The sequence below is a fragment of the Astyanax mexicanus genome, chromosome 4, assembly GCF_023375975.1.
Source record: "Astyanax mexicanus isolate ESR-SI-001 chromosome 4, AstMex3_surface, whole genome shotgun sequence".
Lineage (NCBI taxonomy): Eukaryota > Metazoa > Chordata > Actinopteri > Characiformes > Acestrorhamphidae > Astyanax > Astyanax mexicanus.
The window spans coordinates 8,781,621-8,799,086 of NC_064411.1; the positions used below are offsets into that span (position 1 = coordinate 8,781,621).

Below are 17,466 nucleotides of genomic sequence, written 5' to 3' on the forward strand. Positions count from 1 at the left end.
GTCTGTCGAAAATGATGCTTTGTTAGATGCCCTTGAGGCCCATGAGTGTCACCAGGTTCCTACCAAAGAAAATTTGGTCCCACTGCTATCACAAATGGGACACAAGGCCCTTATACAGGCACCAATGTACATTATTGAGTGTTGGCGTCCAATTGTAGAAGAGCTAGCAAATGATGTTCCACCAGATGCTCTGGACGGTATCCTAAAGAAGAAAATTCCAACAGGAAAGGCAGTGAAGGATCTCCTTTTCTTCCCAGAAGAAATGAATGCATCCCAATCATTAGTAGCCCGATATCTAAAGAGATACATAAGTGAACTTGATTTGCATACACTTCAACTATTCCTCCGTTTTTGTACTGGTTCCAATTTGATTGATGGGCCGATTACTGTGGAGTTTATTGAGACATCCGACTTCCAAAGAAGACCACAGTCGCACACATGTGCCAAGATATTAAAGTTGCCAATAGGATACCAAAATTATCCTGACCTTCGCAGTGATTTTAATAGCATACTCTCAAGCTCTGTGTGGGTTATGGACATTGTTTAGATCAGGTTCCATGTAGATACACAACACCACCAATAAAATGTGTAGGGCAGAGGGTTTCCCAGGACCAGGATTAATCACAAAGTGCCGGGTTACAGATTCCCACAAATGGTCCTAGAAATTGTACCCATATGGTTTACCATATTGAATCACTCTGTAGCCTTGCGATTTGTAAATAATCCCCTCTGCCCTGCATATTTTATTGGTGTCCCTACTCACGTATTGGTCGTGTTAATGGAATTGGATGCAGCTTTGGAGGAGGAGGTAAAAAAAAATGTTTGCAGAGCAGGTGGAGTTCATGACCACTGCTCTAGTGTACAAATTCTCAACCCTGGTCTTGCAAGACCCTCTACCCTCCACATTCCTCTAATTATTACATGAACCAATTGTAAAAGATTAAAATCCATCTATAAAACCTATAAAATGGCTGGGGACCATAGGTACGAAGTAAGAGTTTCTAATACACTGATCACAGAGTATGTAAAATCTTTAGGAAATTGACTGCTTTCTTAGTTCCTCACAATGACACAATTAAATTAAACAGGTTTTGTAATTAAAATGTTGTTCAAAGTAAATGTGGTTAAAATCTACATTGTTGGTATTAAGGCATGCTTTATCCATGCAAAGTATTGATAGGTGGCAAAGCCACACCAGAATAATCTCAGGTTTTATTTATTTTTTTTTTTTTATGTTTATGCATACTGTTTATGCAAAGATATTTTATGTGGCTGTTTTATGCCTAATGTGTATTCTTTGTAAAGGGACACTATGTAGGATTTTCTTGATTATTCATAATTTTTGAGATGGATAATATTCTGCGTATTACACCTCAATGGAGCAGAGCAGAGATTTAGAAGTTGTAAATTTACTTCTTAAAAGAAATATATGAATAATCAAGAAAATCCTTCATAGTGTCCCTTTTAAGATGAAGTTCATATTGTATCAGTACATTTTGATTTTAGTTTATAGTGAAAGCTGATGTATTGTTGAAAAGTAAGAATACACTGAGAATAAAGATTTTATAAAATTACAGTCGAATGGTATACCTTTTTATTTAGACATTTTTGTCTCTGCAGTGTTGCACATCCAGAGATTCATACTAAGTCTGTTTTCTCTAAGAACATTTAAATTGTTGTACCTTGTTGTGTTCAGTGAAACATTGTTCATTGCATTGTTCATTGCATCTGTATTGTACCTTTGTATGTCAACTGACATCATTTGTCTCAAATAAAAATTGTTACAAAATGTTAACAAAAAACATTGACACTGTGTATTTATAGTCTCATGGTACTTCTTTATATTTTTTAGCAGTTAAAACCATGACAGAAGTGTTTCTTGTCAGTGTTCTAGTCTCTCCCTATATACACTACGTAGGGATGTTATAGGATCTACTGATCTTTACTAACACGATATGGAAGTTATGGATCTTGTAATTGGGCATGTACCCAGTCCTTCAAAGACAAATACAAGTCCAGTGCTTGTGATTCCGTGACTGGAAAAGCTAATCTTGAGTCCTCTAAAAATAAGGAACACAGGTCAAACACGTCTCCATCACATGTAACTGAGGTCAAAAACTGGCAACATTCTTTGCAAGTGACCAGTTCATCTTCACAAACTGGAACAAGAAGGTCTTCAGTATTCCACAGATGTGGTGCAAGGTGCATGACATTAGGAATCCCACTTGGTACATTTGTGTTTCTGGAAGGTCGAATACGGTGGGCATTCCAAACATCAGAAATCTGGTCGAGCTCTTCCTGTAAAGACAGTTCAGAAAGTGATGGTGAATGGTTTAAACATTAAACACCCTTTCCGAATACATATCAATTGCTTAAGGAGGTTTCAAAACCAAGGAACTTTGAGATCTGAGTAACAATAACCAGGCTAAAGTTAAATATTGATTTGTGATATTTATTTTTCTGCACTAATTAATGTCTGATTCTGCTGGGCATGTACATATTCAATAGCACAGACCACCTTTCACTCTGGATTCTGTTTACATAAATTCACAGAAATCTATTCCAGACTAATTTGCTTAAACTTGTCTCACTTGCCATTCCCTTGAGTGTTTCAATAATATATCTTAGCAATAAATTTATTCAGTTTGTCACATCTGGTGCTGTTAACTCCTCTGTTTCTCACGCACCCAGCTCTGACAGAGGTTCTCAGTCTAACAACTACATTACCCAGAACCCACCACCCGCTGACACACACACACCTAGTCACATGTCACCTCACCTGCTCCAACCAGGAAGCCCAGAATATTAAGTCAGGCACTATTTAAGGACACCTCTCATACACTCCTGTGCCGGGTATTGTTAGATCTTCCTCATTACTAAGCGTTACTTATCGCTTGTCTCTGTTACTTTCGTGTATGACCTTGTTTTTTTTTTTCTCGACGCCGATTTTTGGATTATCTCTGATTGTGGATTTTTCTGTGTATGACCTGGACTGTTTTTCGATTTTGGATTACCTCTGATGTTGGCTTGCTCCTGTTTGAACTCTGGACTGTCTCTCACTCCTGGTATGGTTATTCCTAGTGATGGGCAGATGAAGCCTCATTGGGTGTATGGCACATTTCCCAAACTGTATCGACACTGTGTTGAAACTGTGTTGCTGTATCACTTAATGGCGACATCTGCTGGACTAAGAAAGTCATTGCAAGCAACTGCGCGAAGAAATGCATCGGTCACGTGGTTTTCCTTAAAATGATACGCGGTCTGACACAGGGGTTCGCCTTGTTTGCTCGGTGCATGCGCTGAAGTTTCAGTGTCGTCAGACCCATCGCTACCAAACGATACAGGGAGTGTATCGGTCACGTGGTTTTCCTTAACTTGATACGCGCACCGACACGGGGTTTCGCCTTGACAGCTCGGCGCATGTGTCGAGGTTTCAGGGTCGTCAGACCCATCACTAGTTATTCCTACGTTGCTTCTGTTTACCGGTGCTCTAACCCTGTTTGTAGGACTACCCTTTTTTCTAACCTGTTTATTAATAAACAACCCGTTTTACTGCATCTGCGAGTGTCTGTATTCTGTGCACACCATGACACAGTTATTCAGTATCCAATGTATTCCTAAATTACTCGTCACACAGCTAACTCAGTATTGCTTTCAATTGTTTCAACATAACTTTATAAAAAATCTGATGACAGTTAACACCTATTCAGTTTTTGAAACTTTATTTATTATAATTGTTTATTATTTTGTCACACGCACGCACACACACACACACACACACACACACAGGGTGGTTTACAGGGTGGTTAAGCGGGTAGACCCAAATGCAGACACCATAGGCAGAGTTTAAATGAAGCATCTTTAATAAAATGTTAAAAGTAATTATTTTAATTATAAGCTAGCTGTTGACTGCTCTGTATTAGTTAGCTAACTATAACAAAAAATAAATTAGTCATAAGAACTGTACTTAGCTAAGTGCAATGGTGTTTATTATTTACGTAGCTCATAAAATCCATTTTGTGATGCAGGAATGTTCTTTTTATAAAAACTTTTTATTATTATTATTATTATTATTATTATTATTATTATTATTATTATTAGGGCTGAGCTCCGGATATTCGGCACTGATTGGCAGCCAATATTCCAATATTCGTTTTTAAAAAGACTGATTAAAATACAAACAAAATGCAACTCAAGGCCCACTTAATTCAGTTTGTTTAAGCACTTAGGCTTTTGTACTGCTGCAGTGCAATATTTCGATTTTATATTTTGAAATTCGTTAGATTTTATTACTTTTAGCATTTTGAGCTTAGATTAGTTGGTTATTTTCCAATTCCATATTTATTTTTTCTGTTCGTTATGTTCTATCGGTTATTTTCTTTGCGTTTTTTTTGTAGTATTCTTTTTTTTTTTTACTGCCTGCAGTTCAATATTTAGAATTTATATTTTTGAATTTGTTAGATTATATTTCTCATAGCATTTTGAGCTCACTTTAGTTGGTTATTTTCCAATGTCATATCTATTTTTCTGTTATTATTAAATGTTATTAGCTTATGAGCTTCTAGCTAAATTATTTGTCATTTAGCATACATAACTTCTCACTGATCTTTTTAATGAATGTTGATTTATTAATTTAAAAGCTGTACCTAAGTATTTTAAGCCAGACAGACACTGTGTGTTTTATAATGAGTTCATCTGCACTTTTGAATGGTTTGTCCTGTAGGAAAGCACATGCGATTTATATGCTGACACTGTTGTCTGACTGAGGAGCTGCTAGATGTTCGTCAAATGCAGCCTGTAGGCAGAAAAAATCCTGCCAGAACTGACTGGATCATGCACGTCTGCCCAACCATCCCCAGCCGCAGCCCATTTTAAAGCCACTAATTTAGTGGAGCATTAAACTATAAATCTGAGATGTACCTACTGTACTTATTCATCTCTGCCCCCAAAACTGTCCATTAGCTTGCTTGACAGATGCGCCAAATCCCCCTAAACCCCCCCCCCCCTCCCCTCTGCGAGCACGCGCCGTGCTCAGCACACCAATTAATTCATGCATTGAGCTTTAAACGTGCTGCTGAGCTGTAACTGGTGAAACATCACAAAAATCACAGTGATTTGTTACGTTAAAACAAAGACCATTTTCTGACCCGACAGGATCAGTTTCTCGGCCAGTCCGGCCGGTCCGAGTTCATGCAGGGGGTCAGTCAGGCTGGCGTTCAAGCTCGGGCTCAGGCTCGAGTTCGGGCTTGGGTTCAGGCTCATGTTCAGGTTTGGGCTCAGGCTCCATTTCAGGCAGATAATCTAAACTCTAGTATGCAGAACTCTTTCTGTTCAGCAGAACAAAATTTGAAAAAGCGCATAGCTTTGCTTACTTGTCCAGACGCAATAATATTGTAATATTATGTTTAGGGGTGCGGGAAATTTTCGATTCTTGCGAAACATGAACGATTCTGAATCGATTCACAAATGACAAAAATCGATTTTCTAAACGTTATCTGAGAACATTGCTCGTTGGCCCGGCGTGCGCCGGCGTGCTCCACCGCGGCGCACGCCGGCCCGGCAAGCGACTGCTCCACCGCGGCGCACTGAGTGGTCAGGCCGGAGTGCGCCGGGGTGGAGCAGCCGCGCTTCAGTCGCTGGCTGGGCCGCCCTGCGCCGCGGGGAGGTCACGGCGGATTAGCCTAGCTTCAGTCGCTCGCCGGACCGGCGTGCACCGCGGGAAATTCTATTGCCACAGAATCGTATGTTGTTTCATAAGAACTTGCAGTAGTAGCTACATTTGCATTGCCACACACTGACCTGATGTCACTGTGGTCTATTTTGCATTTTTTATAGATGCTTTAATTATTGTTTAGCTTTAACATTGTAGTATGTTGTAAAAACCCTGGAAGCAAAGCCCTCCACAGAGTATATCTTGTCTAATGCAGCAATAAGAAGTGACCCAGCATTTTGACTCTCCTGTCTGCAGATGTTAATTTAGATACATATTTTACAAACATTTTTTTATTAGCTGCTGGCAGAGGCGCTACAGGTGTACTTTTTTAGTTTTTATTTCTTTGTTCGGTTCTCTGGAATGTGTGCTCTCCTTGCCATTTGATTTAATATAAATATAAAATAAAATGGAATGTTTTCAAATGGAAATAAAATTGAAGTTAATTCATTCTGTATTGCTACAGAGAATGTATTACCAAGATGCATCAATAATTGTTTTTATAATGGCATCGCAGACCTTTGAATCGTAATCGAATGGAATCGTAAAGTGCTTGGAGATTCCCACCCCTAATTATGTTATTGTTCTACTCTTCTGCTGAGTTTTTCGTTTTTGATCTTTTGAAATTCGTTTGATTACATTTTATTGGGCTTTTGGTTAGTTATTTTCCATTTTCATATTTATTTTTATTATTTATTTTGTTATTAATTTTCCATTATTTTAAAGAGCAGGCCCTTATCTGCCTCACGGAGTAATACTTTGACTTTTATTTCGCCAGAAGAAACTTGAGACTTGACTTGGACTTAGCGGGAGGTGGAGCTAAGAAAAGGAAAAAAACAAATATCAGAATACCAAAATTAAAAACGAATACCTACTCAAAGCGAATATCCGAATACCCGAATATTCGGTTCCAGCCCTAATTATTATTATTTACACAATCTCTGTATAAAAATCAGAATCTACTGTTGTTTACAAAATCAGTTGTATATAAACTGTTGTACTATATAACACGTTACTATTTGTTTTGTTTAAGGACTTTATTCTTTAAATTAATAAAATGAATGCGGGTCATTTTGATTTGTGTGCATTAGAGGGGTATAGTGAATGGCTTTTATTCAAAAATTAAGAAAGGAAAAAATAAAATAAGGATGTACTGTGATTAAAAACAAGTTAATTGAGGCATACCTTGGATAATTAATGACTGAATTAATTTATTGCTAAGATATATCATAAAAACTCTCAGCCATACATGAAGGTCCATAGAAAATGTGGGTCATTTTGACAGATGTTGCGCCAGGTGCGCTTCCGCAGCGCAGTTAAATGGTCGTGTCTAGCAGAGGAAACTGACCTGCTGTTTCGTTTTTACAAATTAACTCCTCTTATAAGATAATGGGGATCTGCACATGCATGAGCTGGAATTATTGTGGAGTTTAGTTTCTCTGCGTGATCCTGGTCCATGCCCAGCTCGAACTTGGGCCAATTTTATCAGACTTCTTACTACCAAATGTGGTGTTAAAATCGTGTTCGGGTTTGTAATAATAGTTTATGATCTTTTTGGGTCCATCAGACCTCCAATATCCACATCAAGCGGGTGAGTAGCACAGCGCAATTTATACCGGAGTCAAGCTATCCGCGCTTCGGAAATTCCCAGTCAAGTCATCCGCGCTTTAAATTTAGATGCGCCTATACTCGCGATATTACGGTAAACAGAAGCGCAGGCGGAGAGCACGCTGAAAAACACAGAGAAGGGGGAGACCGACACGTTTCAGTCGGTTATATTAATTTAGACATACATTAAGCCCAAGAACGAGAAGATAACGGATTAAAATAACTCACCTCACTGCAGATTTTGTGCAGTACATTATCTATGTGACATAGTACCATAGCAATCCCATCATTTTTTGAGAGAGAGAGTTTTATATTAAAATTATTTTTTTTCAATCATTGCTTCAAATTAAATTTCTCATGAGTTTCCCAAAATGTCTAAACAGATCCATTACCTTGTAAAAGAGTCCATCTAGGCTATAACTGCTGCAAGTGTGGGCAAATTGCACTGTATTGTTTATTTTATATTATTTAAATGATTTATTATTCATGCATAAAATAAAATTTCTCAAGATTTTCCCATAATGCCAAAACACGTCCACTACCGTTTGAAAGAGTCTGTCCTAGGCTATCACCTCTGCACGTTTGGGTATATTTCACTGTTCTGTTTATTTTATGTAATTTTTTTAAATTCATGCTTAAAATAACATTTTAACATAATGCCAAAAAAATAAAATAAAACTAAAAGTACAGCAAAGTTTGCCTAAGTTCTCCTTTTCCTTGTGGTCTTGTGAGGTAGCCAGTATTTCCCCTTGAATCCTGTGGCCTGGGTCAATCCTCTAACCAAATGATATTTCATTTTGGGTTCACTGAACTGTTCCACCATTAGACTGCTCAGCATATTTCTAAACAGTATAGTCTAGAAATCACCTGTTAAAGACACCTGTGCTAGAAACAGGGGGTGTGAGTTTAAAACCAATTTTTAAATCTAATACCTCAAGTGCAAGGGGCTATCTATAGTGAAACCTTCAGAAATATGCAGTTCTGATAGCCTGAGGAACTGATAGGATTGCCTCACAGTGATGCCTTGTGATGGCTTATTGGAGAATGAATTTACATCTAATACTAGCAAGTATTAAAAATAAACAATACAGTAAAATTTGCCCAAACTTGCAGAGGTGATAGCCTAGGACCTACTCTTTCAAACGGTAGTGGACCTGTTTTGGCATTATGGGAAAATCTTGAGAAATTTTATTTTAAGTATGAAAAAAAAAAAAAAAATTAATATAAAATAAACAATACAGACTCTTTCAAATGGTTGTGGAACGGTTTTGGCATTATGGGAAATCATGAGAAATTTTAATTTTAAATATGAATAATATACATTAAAATTAATATAAAATAAACAGTACAGTGAATTTTTCCCAAACTTGCAGAGGTGATAGCCTAGGTTGGACTCTTTCAAATAGTCATGGACCTGTTTTGGCATTATGGTAAAATCATGAGAAATTTTAATTTGAATATGAATAATATACATTAAAAATAATATAAAATAAAAAATAAAGTGAAATTTGCCCAAACTTGCAGAAGTCATAGCCTAAGACAGACTCTTTCAAATGGTAGTGGAAGTGTTTTGGCATTATGGGAAAATCTTGAGAAATTTAATTTTAAGCATGAATAATAAATCATTTAAATAATATAAAATAAACAATACAGTGCAATTTGCCCACACTTGCAGCAGTTATAGCCTAGATGGACTCTTTTACAAGGTAATGGATCTGTTTAGACATTTTGGGAAACTCATGAGAAATTTAATTTGAAGCATGGATTGAAAAAAATAATTTTAATATAAAACTCTCTCTCTCAAAAAATGATGGGATTGCTATGGTACTATGTCACATAGATAATGTACTGCACAAAATCTGCAGTGAGGTGAGTTATTTTAATCCGTTTCTTCTCGTTCTTGGGCTTAATGTATGTCTAAATTAATATAACCGACTGAAACGTGTCGGTCTCCCCCTTCTCTGTGTTTTTCAGCGTGCTCTCCGCCTGCGCTTCTGTTTACCGTAATATCGCGAGTATAGGCGCATCTAAATTTAAAGCGCGGATGACTTGACTGGGAATTTCCGAAGCGCGGATAGCTTGACTCCGGTCAATTTATTTGTGGAGCAAATACACAGGTTTGTCACAGATGTGTTATTCATTTGTGTACAGCTGAATTTGATTAATATTTAATGAGAAATACAAGCTGCCGAAAATAAGATATTATTTTAGCTGGGTAGAGGAATTTGAATAAATGAATTGCATACAATGCATTTTTACTGCATACAAGTTCAAGTATATTTTGGTAAGCTAAGAGAACACCCTTCAATTAAACATGTTTCATTCAAATTTCAATCAGATAAAGTAACAAGCCCCTATTCTCCCCGTGCAGAACTCGCCACCTGATTGGCCGACAGAGTCGGTCGACACATATTTGATAAGACCTGACTTTAAGCTTTTCGTCCATGTAAATTATATACGGGTAGCTGTATAAACGGGTATAAAAGTTGTATTACAGCCGATTAAAATAGATATAGATTTTTTATGGCTCAAATTTCTTCAAGCACTGTTTGGATATAAATGAGGATTCCTAGAGACTGTTTTGGTGGATCTGCTTGTTTGTGGAGCGGAGTTTGAGGCTGGAGTGTGAGGTGAGCACGGGGTGGGGGCTGGGTGTGTGAGCGCGTGTCCTGAAGTGAACCCCGGCGGATCAAAAAGCTGCGGTTAAAAGTATAAGCACATTTTCGGCTCTAATTCAGGAACCGTACATCCTACAGTAAAAAGTTCCGTATATTGTTCCGTAATCCGGAGGTTTAGGCGGATCGAATGATGTATATGTCCGCATTGGATCAAAAATTATACGTACAAAAAATGTAAATATGGAAATTAATAATCATAATTCTAATAAACAAGGCATATTTCGCCATAAATGTTTATTTTCTGAAAAGATATAGAGGTAAATAGGCTAGATAACTGAAAAGTAGAGATTCTAAGCTTAAAAATAGCATATTGGGTGTCTATAATTATTCATAAACACAGCCAGGTATTAATTATGACATATTTCTGGCCCGCCGGCGGCCAGATTTGATGATGTGTATTGGGCTAAAATAAACTACGCTAAGTCGACACTGCAAACGTTGCGCAATAGCTGACAATTCAAGATTATTTACATATCTGGCCTCTTTTTACCCTCCATCACAGCCGACTGACGCTTCGTGCTATTATGTTGCTATATTTAATTTTATCGCTCCTGAAAAGACCACTAGTGGGCACAACCAACTCAAACATTTGGTTGGGGAGAATTCCCTCAGATGGTTGAACCCATCTAATCTACTGCGAAGTAGGGGCTGTGCTGTCAGATGAATAGAGAATGCATTCGTAGTTGAATGGAAATGAATGCAAGAATAAGATTAGATAAGGGACAGATAAGTGTTAAAATTATTTTTTCCGTCCAACCGGCCAAAACTCGAGATTGACATGAGCCGGCCCATCGGGAATCCTCCCGAATCTCCCGATTAGCCACTCCGGGCCTGGCTGGGTTATGCTGCATAATTGTTTAGTAACTTTTAGGCATGCCGTTTTTATTTTAATCTAAAAATAATAAAAATGTTGACTTATTTCAATTGTTCGTGGAAATAATTAAATGTTTTATTTTTTCTACTAAAGAAGATGTATTATTTTTATTTATTTTATATTTTAATTATTATTATATATTACGTTTTTTATTTCGTTTATTAATGTACTCTTCTTTAATAAATGAAATAGACTAAAATAATTTATAATTAGATAAAATACATAAAATAAATGCGCTGTCTGGCCTATTTTACAAATCCCAGTCAGGTCATTATGTCCAATTAAGCCTATGCGCTAGTAATAATAATACTATTATCGTTATCATCATGCTTATTATAAGTATTATATTAGTATCATAATATTGTGTTATTTGTTTTTTTTATTATTAATTTCGTTCTTTTCTTATTTTACACACACACACACAATTGAACATTGTATTGACCACTGGCATTTAGGTTTTAATTGTGGAACCATTTCATTAATGAAATTCAAATAGGAACAAAAATATAGGTGGCAAACATTTAATAATAATAATAATAATAATAATAATAATAATAATAATAATAATATCTGAAAAACGTAGCTTATTTAATCTGATTTTCAGGAGTTTTCATACATCTAAGCATATACTTTTGGTTGTGTTGCGGGTGCTTCAAATTTGATTTATATGTTATATATAAAACATCACAGTTTTACAGCTTTTTGTAAAATACCCTTATGCCATGTTGTGCCTATTTTTGTTTTTAAATTGTTCTAAGCCTATTGGTGTTTGATTTTTTTAAGTGATTTTTTATTTTATCATATTTCCTTAGCTGTAGTATATAAACATCTGAAGCAGTACTAAAAAAAACAAGAATCTGAATGTTAACAGCTTGGATGTTAAACCAATGATCTGTCTTTGCAAATCAGTATTTGCCCATGTGGCCTGAGACTTTCTATCTGGGCATGTACATTACTAATGTTCGTAGTGCAGAACAGATGTCATAATATCCTAAAAGAATCATGAAATTTACATTACAACTCTTTACCATAAAATACGTTTTACACGGAATGTGGCTTAATCCAATATCTTACCTGAATTATTGCCATAAAGCAAAACTGCACCAGAGCTTTGTCCAAGAAATCCCCGCTGAACAGTCCTTCATCCTTAAGTTCCCCGAACAGTTGGATCCAGTGCTCTACGCCCGCCTTCCGCATCTGTCCCCACCAGCTCTCAATTCGTTGGTTTGCTGTGCTTGTTCCTGTGATGTAGCTTGCATTACCAGCTCTGTCATCCTCATTGTTTCGCCGCAGATACATCTGGATATCCTTTATTGTCACGTTCTCTGTGCCCATATCCGCGCGTACAAGCCGCGGGCAACCTCCAAAACGCTCTATTGCCTCCACAAAAAATCCTCCAATAACTTTGGAGTTGCTGTTGGTATAGGATGCCTTCAACCAAATAATCCTTCGAGAGAATCCATCGATACATCCATTAATGCATATCCCATATGGTTTGAGTTTGTCGTATGAATCAACATGCCATATGAAATTAGGACCCTCAGAGAAATACAGTCTTCGACTAAGACGACGTCTTTGGCGAGCTTGAGAGCTTACGGGGTCGAGAAGAGCCAAAAGAATCCTCACATCTTCTTTCCTGACCCGTATGCCTCTTCTGACACACTTAGTGTACATCCACCGGTACCCATGCATTCTACCAGAACCTTGCAGTTGATCAATTATAAAATCAATGACCTCTTCTATATTGTCATACCGCCGTCGATAGAGATCACTGACCCGAAGAAACCGCTTCAGCTGCCGTTTGCTGATTGAGATGCCTTGCTGTGCAAGCGAAGATACAATGTCATCATAAGGCATATTCAAGTCAAAATAAAATCGAATAAGCGAATCTCTGTCCATTATAACAAAACAGACCACATTCAGGGGTCAGTTAGCCGTCTTGTGTGCAGGAGGAAAGCATGTCTGGAAAGTTTTTTTTTCAAAATGTGCATTCAAACCGTTTGCTCGAATTAAAATAAAACGTGAGCACGAATAGCAAAACGTGAGCACGATTTAGAGAAAACGTGAGCACGAATAGCAAATCGTGAGCACGATTTAAAGAAAACGTGAGCACGAATAGCAAAACGTGAGCACGATTTAAAGAAAACGTGAGCACGAATAGCAAATCGTGAGCACGATTTAATTATTTTTTTTTATCCACGGCCCCTCCGGGGCTCCGTACATAACAATAAAGAAAACGCATTGAAAAAGAGAAGGTGTGTTTAAAGTAATGTCAGAAGTGTTCTCATAGATATAAGATATTTTCTAAATTTAATACAGATTTTTCTGAATGTGTTTTCTGAATTTGATGTTAATGTGGCATCATATGATATGGCTAGCGCAACTTCTATTAAATAACAGAAATAGCGTTTTAGGGTCGCACAAGTGCTAGGATGCAAGTGATTTGCAACAAATCACTTTGGTGAACAAAGACACGTATGTGAATATATTCCCTAACTACCTAACCATTAGAGTTACGTTAGAAAGAATTTCATCATTTGGTCCACCTAGTCGACCTGAACAACCTAACAGTACTTTGGTCAACGTGTGACTTACAGGTCTTCTTTAAGTACCAAAAAAAAAACCACATAAGTTCCTAACCATAGGGTAAGTTATTTTATTCAAACTACTATTAGTTTAATTAGGGCGACTAGGCGGAATAAATGACACATTTTATGACTGTCTAAGACCTTTGGTTAGGGAGTTCTCATATGTGTTTATGGTTATATTTTCTTTGCATTTACCTTCTTGATGTCCTGCAGGTTCTTGAAAAGGAGATCGTACTGCAGCAGATCTTGTTTGTTGTTCACCTTGTCTAAAGTCTTTCTATTTATGTATTCTGAAAACTTTCCATAAATTGAGGTCATTCACACCTACTGCCTATAAAATCACTCTCTGACATCACAATCCTGATTTCTGTATAGAAGGGTACTTCACACTTGTAAAAGCATTTAAAAATTAATATGCAAATTTCAGTTTTAAACTAATTATTTGTAAAATAAATATGATTTGTTTGAGTTTATTTGTTAATGGGATGGTAAAAACTTTAAACTTTTTTTTCAACTTTAAACTTTTCCAAAATAAGTCCAGCAGGCATTCTCATTCTGCTACAAAATATTCGCCAATTTGACACATTTTTTTTTACATATTAAAGGAAGAAGTTACTGATGTTTAGACTATTTGGGCCAGATTATATCAGGTTCTGTGTAGAAATATAAGACAAACACCTCTGGTTGCTTGTGTCACTTAAAACTACCCCAACAAATAGCACATAATAATTACTATGGAAAGGTCAGTGCTGTTGTTAGAGCACCAATTGTGACATTGATTCCAGTAGATACTTTTTTTAAAATCTATCTCTGACATCACAATGGACCATCCTGATTTCTGTATAGAAGGGTACTTCACACTTGTAAAAGAATTTGAAAATTCACATGCAAATATCAGTTTAAACTAAACTGTAAAATAAAAATGATTTCTTTAAGAATTGATTTGTATATAGGATGGTGAATATTTTTAAAACTTTTCCAAAATGAGTTCAGCAAGCATTCTCATTCTACTACAAAATATTAGCCAATTTTGAAATGTTTTTGTTTACAGTTAAGTAAGAAGTTACTGATGTTGAGACTATTTGGGCCAGATTATATCTGGTTCTGTTTAGAAATTTAAGACAAACACCTCTGGTTGCTTGAGTCACTTAAACACGTTATTCAACACAAAGATCCATTAGAACTAAAAAATCTTCAGGATTATTTCAATATGTAAGAGTGTTTTACACCAAGAAACCCTATGTTAACAAATTATTCCTAATATGCTTAGTTCTATTGGTATATGATATTATAATGAAATCATGTATTTCATATTTAATTTAAAATTGAATAATAATCTTTGATTGCTGAAAAAGCTTTCACTTAATTGATCAACAGTACCATTTTGACTACCCTAAAGAGAAGCACTTACTCCTTGTATTAAATAATCAATGCTTCACGTTGTGATGGTCACCATGGATATTCAAACAATTTTGTACTGAAAAAAAGTTAACACTGTTCAAAATTTAAGAAAACCTTAGCGGGGGGGGCTGTGGAGACAAAATAATAATAATAACAAACGGGAGGGAGAGAATTAATACAGAAAAATGAAATGAAAAAACAACCAGGAAAGAAACAATAGATTTTTTTTTAATTGTAGATGAAACAATAAATAGTCAGGAAGTTTTAATAGTGGATTTTACAGGAGTTGATGCTTTAAAATTTCTTAAAGGTTTTAAAAAAGGAAAGATGCCTGGGAAAGGATGAACTCCCTGAGGAATTTTATTTTACATTTTACTACTGACATACTGACTCTTTTTAATGAATTTGAATAATTGGACCGACTCCCAGACAGCTTCAGGTGAGGGATAGTTACCTTACTATACAAAAAAGGAGACAAGACAGACTTGAAGAATTGGAGACCTATCAGACTTTTAAATTTTGATTGTAAACTTTTTAGCAAGATTTTATCCAGACGAATCGAATGTCGGTGGTTTTAGAGGAGGTGATTCACCCGGATCAAGCCTGCTCCGTGCCCGGAAGGAAGATCACGGACAGCCTAGTGTTGGTACGAGACGCCATCTGTTTTGCGAGAGACAGAAACATTCGGCTGATAGTTCTAAATTTAAACTTTACAAAAGCTTTCAATCGGGTCTCGCACGAGTACCTGTTTCAGGTACTGCAAAACATGGGGTTCCCAGTGGGTGGGGCTGCTATACAGTGACATCAGCAGCAAAGTTTTGTGTAAACGGGCACCTCAGAAAAGCGATCAGTGTACGCTCTGGCATCCGCCAAGGGTGCTCTTTATCTCTGCTTCTGTACGTGGCATGTAGAGAGCCGCTGGTGCAGATCTAGAGAAAGGATAAATGGATTAAAGGACTAGACTTGCCAGGCAGACTGATGCCGACTTGTTCGCTTTTTATGGATGACATTACGCATTTATGTTCTGACATGACAGCAGTGCAAAGGGCATTGGATATGACTGACTGATTTGGAAGGGTCTCGGGCGCTAAGCTCAATAGGAGCAAGTCCGAGGCCCAGCTCTTTGGACCGTGAGGAACATACAGACTGACCTGGATTTAAATTTTAAAGAAACTGATATAAAGATTTTAGGAGTAAAATTTGACAGAGAAGGTGGTGGAGGGGGTAACTGGACTGAGACGATAGGGAAAGTTAGGCAACGTTTGGGTTTTGGGCACTAAGACAGTTGATGATGGAAGGAAAAAATGTAATTATAAAAGCTGTAATTTTACTATTGCTTTTATTGTGTTCTGATTTTAGTCCAACAACAAGTTTTCTTTCAGGTCCAGATCGAGCCATCTTTTATTTCCATAAAACAAGCAAATACACACACAAAACAACGACAATGTTGCAAAAAAATAAAATACAAAACCTATGGTCATTTTAAGAATTTATGTTTTTTATCAAAGTAAATGTGTGTTGTTAAAAGATGTGTTTATCATGTATTTTATTTTACATTGTTTTATTTATTTTATTTTTCAATGGAGCTTAAAGGAATACATGGGGAAGGGGAAATCACGTTTTAAAAGGAAATGTGATGGCAATAGTCTTGATTTTATGTGTGAACTGGTTTTAAAACCAAGTCATTTTTATGATGTTCCCTTGGTTTTAAATAGCTATGAATGTATGTATGGTGACATTTTTTTACTTACTAAAAAAAAGCTTAATAAAGAGCTTTCTGAAAAGATTGTGCTGTTTATTTTTCTGCATCTTCTTGGGGAATGCATCACTGCATGACAAGCTATAAAAGACAGTAAAATTATTTTTTTTACATAAAAAAGCTGTACGTTGTAATACACAAATTTCTAGAATAAATCTGCCTATTGAGAAATTACAAAATTTAAATTTCAGTAAAATTACTTTATTTTATTTTAGTGATGTAATTTAACCTTTGCTGTATATTGCTTGGATAATTCTATCAAGTAACTTAATTACACTATTATTTAAATGCAACCTTTAAATAATAGACTTAAAATGTATTAATGCAGTATTTAATTTATTTTTTAATTTTTGGAATGTTTACTAACAGAAAAAAACATGTAAATTGCTATACTTTCACTGTAAAAGTACAGAAAAATATTTACAGGAAATTATTGTTAAATTAAATATGATAATTTTCTTGAATTTTGGTAATATTTTGGCAAGTTTTGCTGCAGACAACAACCGTTTTTATGTTTTTTTTTTCTTTTTTTGTTTTTGCAGTGCATTATGAATTAAAGATTAAAATTCATGTTAGAAAATCAGAAATCAAACCTAAAACATTTAACATATTTTATAAAAACTCAATAATCATATCCACCTTCTGGAAATGTAACATTCTAGTAACTGAAAGCCTATTGTTATTACTTATGTAATTACATTTACATGTTGAATTTGCTACACAAATATTGTAAAGAATTGTAGGTTTTTCAGCTACACAGTGAGACATCTGTGGGCGTGTCTAGTTGTACAGGAACAAGAAGCACCCATTCAGAATCTGCTACTAGTTTCTCAAACCGCCAGAGACAC

The 17,466-nt window shown here is 36.1% G+C and overlaps 2 protein-coding genes across 3 annotated transcripts in view; one reads left to right on the forward strand and one right to left on the reverse strand.

Annotated features, from left to right (window-relative positions):
- The window catches only part of LOC125801498 (zinc finger protein 239-like), a 154,288-nt gene that overhangs the window by 103,539 nt on the left and 33,283 nt on the right, over nt 1–17,466 (forward strand). The window lies entirely within an intron of this gene.
- Nucleotides 4–13,054, reverse strand: LOC125801254 (uncharacterized). Its single transcript, XM_049477682.1, has 2 exons — nt 11,945–13,054; nt 4–2,298 (listed from the first exon to the last, which is right to left on the reverse strand). The coding sequence occupies exons 1-2, from the start codon at nt 12,767–12,769 to the stop codon at nt 1,963–1,965; spliced, it is 1,161 nt and encodes a 386-aa protein (XP_049333639.1). The 5' UTR covers nt 12,770–13,054; the 3' UTR covers nt 4–1,962.